At 45.2% G+C, this 9,967-nt stretch overlaps 1 protein-coding gene across 1 annotated transcript in view; it reads left to right on the forward strand.

Annotated features, from left to right (window-relative positions):
• The window catches only part of SEMA3G (semaphorin 3G), a 31,094-nt gene extending 24,122 nt beyond the window's left edge, over window positions 1–6,972 (forward strand). The window contains exon 16 of the mRNA XM_044674095.1: window positions 2,825–6,972. Within this exon, the coding sequence (XP_044530030.1) occupies window positions 2,825–3,268 (444 nt within the window). The 3' untranslated portion in view covers window positions 3,269–6,972. The remainder of the gene's footprint in view (window positions 1–2,824) is intronic.
• Window positions 6,973–9,967: the final 2,995 nt, after the last annotated feature.

Below are 9,967 nucleotides of genomic sequence, written 5' to 3' on the forward strand. Positions count from 1 at the left end.
CTCCTCTCTCTCTCTTTGTTTCTCTATTACACACTCTCTGTCTCTCTCTCTGTCTCTCTCTCTCTCTCCCCCTTTCCCCCCTCTTTCTATCTCCTTGTCTCTCCTCTCTCTCTCTCTCTCTGTTTCTCTCTCACACATTCTCTCTCTTTGTCTCTCTCTGTCTCCTTGTCTCTCCTCTCTCTGTTTCTCTCACTCACTCTCTCTTTGTCTCTCTCTTACTCTCTCTGTCTCCTTGTCTCTCTTCTCTCTCTGTCTCACTCTACCTCTGTCTCTTTGTCTCTGTCTCTCTCTCTCTCTCTCTCCCTCTTTCTATCTCTCTGTCTCTGTCTCCCTCTGTCTCACTGTCTCTCTCTGTCTCTGTCTCTTGGTCTCGCTCTCTTTCTCTTTCTTTCACTCTTGCTCTTGTTCTCTCTTCCTTCTTTCTTCCCCAGGGTAAGGTAACCCTGTCCCATTAAAGAAACTCGTGCTATTGCTACTATTCTGATTCTAGCCTCTGTTTCTAGGCTTATTACACTCTCCCTTACCTCACTCTACATGCCAGCTCGCTTGCTATTCCTCAAGTACTGAACATCTCATTTCCATGTTTGAACAGGCTATGATCTGTGCCTAAATACATTCCTTCCTCCACCTCTTGGAATTCCTACTTTCTTTTAAAACCCAGCTGAAGTGCCATTTTCTACTTGAAGCATTTTCTGGGCCCCTTCCCTCTCCCTGGGTTGCCTGTACTTGGCCCTCAAAATGGCGTTTACTTTGTGTCTACTTTACATTTGTTTAAATGAGTATATATCATTTTCCCTCAATGGAATGTAGGCTCCTTGAGGAGAGAGACTGGTTTTTGTCTCTGTGTATCCTGTGTCTAGCATTGTTTGACACACAGTAGGTGCTTAATATGTTTAATGTTAGTAAGTTTAAGTATTTAGCTCTATGTGGAAAAAGAAGAGAAGAAAACATAAAACCTTCCCTCAAAGAAAACAAGCTTGTTAGGAAAGGCAATATTTAGAAAATAATTATGGAATAGCATAAGAATTAAGTGGTGAAGAATAAATACTTTCTCTCTGTCTCTGTCTCTCCTCTCTCTGTCTCACTCTGTCTCTATCTCTTTGTCTCTCTTCCTCTTTTTAATTTTAAAATAAGATCAGGTGGGCAGCTAGGTGGCTCAGTAGATTGAGAGCCAGACCCAGAGATGAGAAGTCCTGAGTTCAAATCTGGCCTCAGACACTTCCTAGCTGTGTGACCCTGGGCAAGTCACTTAACCCCAGTTGCCTAGCCCTTACCAATCTTCTGCCTTGGAACCAATACACAGTATTGTTTCTAAGATGAAAGGTAAGGAGAAAGGAAGAAAGCTTTAAAAATAAATTAATTAAATTTAAAAATAATAAAAAGGATATCAGTGTAGACTGAAATATAGTCATCAAGGAAAGTTTTGAAAATTTAGGAAGGGAATAGAATCCCTTTGAGGGGGATGGGGATGAGTAAAGAAATGAAGGCAGGATGGAACTTGGGGGAGTAGTATATATATGTATATATATACACACACACACACATATATATGTGTCTGTCTGTCTGTTGAGGGCAGGAGTGAGGCTGAAAGGTCTTTCTCTTGGGGACAGGAGATCTAGATCTCCTATTTTTTAACTTTTTTGAGTCATGAGTCCCTTTATTATTATTATTATTAGTCATGGCTAATATTTTTAAATGCATACATAGAATTTAGGCAGAAACCAATTATAGCTCTTAAATCAAATAATAACTATTAAAAATAATAATAGCTGTTAAATAAAAACAAGTTCATAGACACCCCCAGATTGAGAACTCCCTCCCTGGATACTCTCATGGTCTGGCCTCCTGGGTTCAGGTTTGTTATCCTTTACCACACCAGAATTTTTCCCTTCTCTCTGTCCCAGGCTTAGAAGCAGTATCTAATAAAGGGTCCTCCTCCTCCTCCTTGCCAGTCCCTCTATCCACCAGGTGCTCTCACCCAACCCCCTTCTAAACAAGAACTAGGCCCCTAACTTCCAGGTCTTGGCCTTTTTCCATTGCCTGGTCCTGCTGCTTCCTGCCAGGAGCCCAGCTGTCTGCCCTGACCCCCTCTTCCCTCCCTGCAGATCCGGAAGAGCCTGCTGGCCCCTGAGACAGCTTCAGTCTAGTGCTCAGTGGGGCAGGCGTAGGAGGGATGAAGAAGCAATTCCAGGCTTAGCTGACCCTACTCCCACAGGGTCTAGGGGAGGAGAAGGGAAGAGAGCATAGATTGATTACAGAAAAGGGAATCTCTGGGCATGGGAATTGGGGGAGGGCTAGTGATGGGTCAGCTGGCACATAGGGCACTGTGAGGAATTCTTAGGGAGTGTGACAGAGCAGAGGGCGAGGGGTTAGATAGCTGAGCCTTGGGAAAAGGATTGAGAGATGGGGCTGGGTAAGGCCTGGTTAAAGAGAGAGCCTTCCTTTGCAGAAAGCATTTTGAGAAGGTTCTTGAGAAAGAAGGGAAGTACCCCAGGGGATTACTGATAGATACCACAGGGGCAGGCAGGTCCCAGGGGTGGGAGTCTTGTCTGGTTTGTGGGTAAGCTAAGCATATGAACACCTGCTATTAGCCCTAGGCTAGGCTATAGTGTTGGAGAAGCAAGACTAAAACATTTGAAATGATTAGCAAGCAACTATGACTCTGCTACTTAAAGTACTTTGGGAATTCTGAGGCAGACTCATAGAGTTGTGATGGGTTTTAGGGAGGCAGGAGGATTTAGAGGTGAACCTTGAAAGATATCCAGTATTTGTGCAGGTAAAGATAATGCTTTTGCACCTTTCTCAATGCTCACGTTCCCAACAGGTGAAGACAGATGAACGAATCCTCCAAACAGAGCATGGGCTACTCTTCCGGAGGCTTAATCGCCTTGATGCTGGCACTTACTCGTGTAAGACCCTGGAACATGGCTTTGCCCAGACAGTGGCCAGACTGGCCCTGGAGGTGATAGGGGCTGAACAGTTGGAGGGCCTGTTTCCCCGGGAGCATGGAGAAGAGGAGTCTATCTCCAAAAATTCTGCTTCAGTCCCATCTCGAGCATGGTACAAAGATATCCTCCAGCTCATCGGCTATGCCAATCTGCCCCGGGTAGAGGAGTACTGTGAGCGGGTATGGTGTGTTGACCGTTACCGACGCAAGGGGAAGCATAGCAAAAGCAAGACATGGCCGGGCACTGACCTGGGAAAGAAGGCAAAGAGCCGAGCACAGGGGGAGCGCAATCGGACCCCCCGGGAAGTTGAGGCTACGTAGAAGAGGAGGTAGCTTGGATGGAGAGCAGTATTGTCCAGCTCTCCCAGAAGGAAACCTCATCAACTGCCCTGCTTTCTGTCTCCCCCACATACATAGCTGGGGCAAGGGTGACCAGAGCATAGACTGGCCATCTTGTCTAACACCCTGGCTTTTGCAGGGAATTGAATTTCTGGTCCCTCAGTGTCTGATAGTCAGGAATCCAGGGGTTGGGTTCTGGCCTGGAGATCCCAAGGCTTCTGATGAAGACTGGGAGGCCCCTTTTCCTTAACCCTCTGTGCCATGGCCCGCACCCCTTCCTGCCAGTGTCACCAGGGACTGCCAGAGCCCCAAGAGGCCTGCTCATATTCTGCCGCCTTTTGTTCTCTTTGGGAGGTGGGGTCTGGTTTTCCAAACACATTCCCAGCTGTGCCCAGAGACCAGGGTGGTTTTGTTTTTCTTTCTCAGCCAGCGGAACAATAGCCATTCTGAACAACTCTTAGGGTACCTGAGCCAGAAAGACCAGTCTCATGTTGAGGTGGTGATAGGTGGGTCAGGAGAGAATGATATTCTCCCAAGGCTCAATGTCTGGGGGAAGAGGACAGATCAAAGAGGGCAATGAAGCCCAAAGTCAAATGCTGTTTCCATTCCTGTTCAATATAGGAAAACTCATAGCAGAATCTCTGCTCATTGAATCAAATCTTCCTCAAGGAGGGTGGTAGGATAGTGGAGACTAGCCTGACAGATGGGGATGGTTTGATGGTGGGGAAAGGAGCAGAGAAAAGAAATTTATTTTGATTCAATACCAGACACATCATAGATTTAGACCTAAGAGGGACCTTAAAAAAAATCTATTCCAATCCCTCATTTTATAGATGAGGAAACAGAGGTCCAGAGAGACTAAGTGAATTATTTAGAATGATAAAGATAGCAAGTGGCAAAGGCAGGGTTTGAACCCACGTCCTTTGAATCCAGAGCCAGTAACCTTTTTTATTGTACTACATTCTATACTTTTGCTTGTTGTACCACTGAGACTTATGGAAGAGATGAGACAACACCTCTCAGGCTTAGCATTCAGGGTCCAGGGACCCTGTACCTTGCAGTTTTCCATATTCCCCACTTATTTGCCTCTTGGGAAACCCCATTTCCCAAGAAATTAGTTAATCTGGGGTGCTTAGTCCTATTTCTCTGATAATTGGCTTCCAAGAGAAAATTTCTGGCAACAGATGAAAACCCCCCGACTCAATATTCTCAGTATCCCCTCCACCTCAAAAAAGCTAATTCAGTTTGAGAGTGCATTAATAGGATCCAAATGCCCAGAAGGAAGGAGATCAAGGAATAAAATAGTCCTGCTGCCCTTTACCCCAGCTAGTCAGCATCTGGAATATTGTTTTCAGCTCTGGTTGTCATATTTTAGAAAGGACATGGACAAAGCGGGGCATATGCAGAAGAAGAATTTTATCGCCTGAAGGATAGCCAAAGGAACTGGAGATGTTTAACCTAGAGACTTGAGGGTGAAGATGGGGGGCAGGGCAAGAGAAGCATGATCCTTGTCTTTATTTGAAGAGTTGTCATATGGAAAAAGGATTATTATTCTGTGCAGCTCCAGAGGGTGGAACTAGGATCAATAGGTGGAAGCGTCAGGGAGATGGATTTCAGATTTTTAACTTGATAATGAATAGACAGGTCCAACAAGAGAGTGAGCTGCCTTATGAAGTAACTTTTTTAGAGATGTACAAGCAAAAGACCATGTCAAAATAGTTGTCTGTAGCGTAAGGATGATTGATTGAACAATCCCCAAGCTTTCTGGAGTGCCCCCTCCTACCATTGGGATCTCTTGGTCTTCTGACCACAAATTCCTGCTCCCTTCTTCGGCTCCCTCTATACCCTCCCCCCCCCCCCAACTACCAGGATTTCTCTAGGCTCTAGTATCATTCTCTGTAGTAATGGCTAGTGTGAATTCAGAAAATTCAAGTTCTCCAACCCTCATCCTGCATGGGGAAGGTCGGGAATTCTTGGCAGAAAGATTGGGAGTAGGGGTGGGGTGGAGAGGAAAGGTAGGGCTTGGGTTGTTCACCTCTTTCCTGGGAAAATGGAAGAAATGTCATCAGGTATGGTAGAGGAAGGGATGGCTGGGAACAAATGGGAGCCAATCCTTGAACATGTATGTAACCTGGGACTCAAATTCATTTGCATAGAATTAGGGTGGAACAGGGAGATTTGCCTTTGACTTACATGTGATCTTTCCCCCAGAGCTGGTGGGGCTGATCCCTCAAACTGGCTCTCCAACTGTGAAGGCAAAGGCTCAAATTCAGTGTCACAGACTTCACAGTTTGGACTGGTAGGCAGAGAGCCAACATTGTATAGAGGCCCCAGGATCTCAGGGGAAAAGCGTGCGAGACCCATAGAGGGATTGTGAGATAGGAAGTGGTCCTATCCAAGAGTGAGAGATGGCATCAATTAACTAGTCCACAGAGTCTTCTCAGAAGCTCTGGGAGAAGCTAGGCAGCTGTTATTCCTGGGTCTCTCGTTTCTTCTGGGCAGGATTCCGAGGATGAGATTGGGTATGAGAGCCAGCTTAAATGGGGATTTTTCTAAAAGATGCAAATTTATAGAAAAAAAGTAGGAACTATAAATCCTGGAACAAGATGTCGGTATCTGAGACAAATGTTACATAGAGCCATCCAGGGAGTAATTCAGCCCTAGGGTTGGGGAGTGGGGGAGGATTAAATGGAAAAGACTGCTCCTATTCTGAGGATGAACAAATTAGTGACGCAGCAAAAGGGCAAAGGAGAGGGGAAAAAAAGAGCCATGAGTTTGACATTTCTTTCTCTGGGTGAGGGAGATTTGTTCCTTTTTCTGAAACCCACATACAAGTTGCATCTGCTATGGCTTCTGTATCCCACTGGATTTCACCAACTTGAAGGGGATGAGATGACAGCAGAGTCATTTAGATAACATACCCCTTCCTGAGGCTGCTGCCTACTATGAATGTGGGAGACTGAGCCAGGAGACAGAGAAGAGATGAGAAAGAGGACAGAGAAAGTGCAGGTAGAAAATGGTAATGCCCCAAGGAGGAACAAGGGTAAGAGGGGGCTCATAGCTAAGACCATTTCAATCCTGACTGTACCAGTGAAAACAATCTACACTATGAGTAGGGCCCCAGCCTGTGACAGCCCACAGTCGTCCTACCCTTTACAGCCCCTTTTAGGGAAGTGGGTCAAGTCAAGAAGTATTTGTTAAGTGCCTCTGCTGCCTGCGCAGGAAGATAGCATATATAGTTGGATGCCAAACACTTAACACTCACGTAAGTGATAGAATGTCAGTCATTTCGGCCAAGCCTTGGTTTGGAAGCCTGTTTCTTTATATATGCCATGTTGCTTCACTCGTGCATCAATCCTATAGATATACTATACGTTTGAATTTTATTTTTCTATGTTGGGATGGACCTTGCATATAGAATATGCTCTTTGCTGTTGGAGTATCTTTCTTATTTTTTTATGCTATGACTGTTATTTAATCCTCCAGAAGGATACCTACTGAAGAAGACATGGAAGAGGTTGATGGTATTTATGTGATTATGTTATAGGTGGGTCAGCAGAGAGCTTTATGCTCCAGCCCAGGTCAGGGGAGGCACTCTTGTGAAGGGTGGATCCAAGTTTGCAAGAAGGAAGCAGAATGCTTTGTTTGTGGGAAACTAAAATTGTTCATTAAACTGGGAAAACTTGTGCTGTGTATCTGATGCGAGACTGATCTTGGAACCTGCGGAGGAGCTAGGAATCAAAGAAATGCTGGTAGGGGTGTCGGGGCTAGGCTAGGCCGTTTGGTCTTGGGCTCAGACTTTTCCACAATAATCCCTGACATTTGCAATGGCACTGCCTGGCCCAGCTCCCTGTTTTTTTCATCTCAACAAAGCAACGTGTATGTGTATATACACATAAATACATACATACGCAGTTGTACTTTACGTTTTTGCATACATACACACTCACTAGGCCTTTATCTCTGGTGATAAACTTTGTTGTATGAATTCGTGGCGAGATCCTCCTCCCCACTACGGGCACTGACTTGCTACACCCAGGAGTACCCTCTTGGCTCCTAAAACTCACATGCCAATCAGGATTGTGCACATTCCCTATGACAGCAGGGAAGCTAGGAGGGGCAGGGGCACAGAGATACAGAATACCCTGGGGAATGAGAGAAAACAAACCCCCCTCCAATAGGGGTAGGTCTAGGACTCTTGTCTAAAGGGCTAAGGGCTGGGCTCTACCACCAAAGATGGTCTTAACTAGAACTCAGGTCTCCTGGAGGGCCTGTTTTCACTTCTGCAGAAGTGACTTTAGGCACCTCTTTGTTCTACCAGTAAAGGGATTTGGACAAGGTGCTTCTGAACATAATGGATCTTCACTAAATGTCTCTGACTGAATAAAATAATAAAGAGACAAAGGAAACATGTTCATTCCTAGGAGAGCCACTATGTGGAGCACTAGATAGAGGGCAGAGCTTGCAGGCGGGAAGATTTGATTTCAAATTTGGCCTCAAACACTCAGCAGCTGTGTGACCTATTTGCCTCAGTTTCTTCATCTGTAAAATGAGAATAATAGCACCTACCTTGCAGGGTTGTTGTGAGGATCCAATGAAATCACTGAGAGGTGCTAAGCACGGTGCCTTGCACAGAGTAAGTGCTATAGAAATGTTACTGTTATTACTAATCCCAGCAGAATTTCCCTTTCCCTTGAACTCAGGCCTTCCTGGCCTGAAAGCCAAAGTTGTCTCTATATATTATATTACACTGCCTCTGATTATATTATTTCATACCACCCTTTCTGCCTATGTGCCCAAGGAGAGGCATTTAACCTCAGTTCTTTATTTGTAAAATGAGGCAGTGGGCCTGGAGGATCTCTAAGGTCCCTCCCTTCCAGTTCTGATATTCTCTATGGTGCCCTTTTTGTCTCTTGCTTTTCCTTGTGGACACCTTTCTTTCCTTTTATACCATGTATGTATAAACATAAAGTCAATTGTTTCAGTGACTAAAATTGTCTTACTCCCATCTTCTGTCTTCTGTGCCATTTCTGTGTCCCTTCCTCATAATCTAATCGAAAAACTGTCAGAGCTGTAGCCCTAATTTTAGTTCTGGGATAAAGGAGTAATATATTTACAGAGCTAGTTACCCCTGAAAAATGCCTTGCTCTTCTCCTCTGTGGTATCTTCTAAAGAAGCCCTGCATTCAAACCTTCACCACCTTATATTGGTTCCAAGGCAGAAGGGCAGGAAGGACTAGGCAATGGGGGTTAAGTGACTTGCCCAGGGCCACACAACTAGGAAGTGTCTGAGGCCAAATTTGAACCCAGGACCTCTCATCTCTAGGCCTGGCTCTCAGCCTACTGAGCTACCCAGCTGCTCCTCAAGGCATTTTCTGATTCTCCAGCTGTTATCGTTTGCATTGTCCACCTTGTGGTGCTGGTACTTACTCCAAATCTATAGGTTTCTTTTCACTGATAAGTTTCTGGGATCAAGGAGGAGAATGAGAAGAAATTCTTCAACTTCTTTTACTCTCCCAAGATCCCTTTGTTCTCCCCTTTATCCTTTTAAACCTGGGACATAAGAAGCACTGTTCACCCATGTCAGTCTGGGGTGCTCCTTCCAGAAGTGAGAAGTCAGATTATAGCGGGGACACAGACAGAAGCAGCAGGTGGGAGAGTGCATTCCAGGGCTTGGGAAGGTTTTTCTGTGGGACTCGGAGGATTCTAAGGATTCTTCATACAGAGGCATTCCTTCTTGGAAACAAGAGACAGCTGTTCATAAATGGCCCACACTGTTGGGGAAAGTGCCAAGACGCCCATCTGTCCCGGGTATCTGTTCTTCTCTTTCCTCCTTGAGCCTCTTTGCCTGACCTAATTGCAATCCTCATGGGTTATAGGTGCTCCTGTCCTATGGCAAAAAGGAGATAAAATGAATCTGGTGAGGGCCCTCAGTGTCCTTTTCATCCTGATGATCAATAAGTTGGCTGGGCAGTAGCATAGAGGGTGGGGTCAATGCTAGAAACTGGGGTGGCAACAAGTTCAGAATTGTTCTTGAACTTGGCCTGCCGATTCCTGAGCTACGTCTCTGACCAGGGCACGGCGTCATTGATAAATGGCGCACTCTGCCCAGGTGGCCAAATTATACTCTGCCTTCTTGCTGCCTTGGTAAGCCCATTAAAGGTCAACATCCACTTGAAGTCATCGGCTTTTCTTTTGGAACTTTGTTAATGAAAGAAAACCACTTGGTTTCTCTGCATAGGTTTTTAAAAACCGAGTCTACTGAGAACCGGAAGGGCCGTCTCCAGGGAGACATCACATTCATACTTCTTGCCCTTGCACAAGGACCTGTGTTACTTTGCCAGGATCGTCCAACTCCATTACGTTACCCACATGAGGGAACTCATTTAATTTTTACTGTTCTGCTCGCTTAGAAATATTTTGGATACTTCTCAATCTGCTCTAATTGTTCATATTTTTAGCTTTTAGTCTTTATTATTCTTTACACATTTAAGCATTCCATGCTTACTCCATTAAAATCCTTTTACAGGGAGGATAAACTGAGGAAGGAGTTGCCAAGGAGTCACTCTGGGAATCAGTGGAATGGAAGCCTCAAATCCAAAGGTGCCCCCACACATCTCGGTGCTAGCTAGGTTTTAAAACATTTTTTTCTCTTGGGAGTACACCAGGTCTGAGGCACCTT

Source organism: Gracilinanus agilis, chromosome 1, assembly GCF_016433145.1.
Source record: "Gracilinanus agilis isolate LMUSP501 chromosome 1, AgileGrace, whole genome shotgun sequence".
Classification (NCBI taxonomy): Eukaryota; Metazoa; Chordata; class Mammalia; order Didelphimorphia; family Didelphidae; genus Gracilinanus; species Gracilinanus agilis.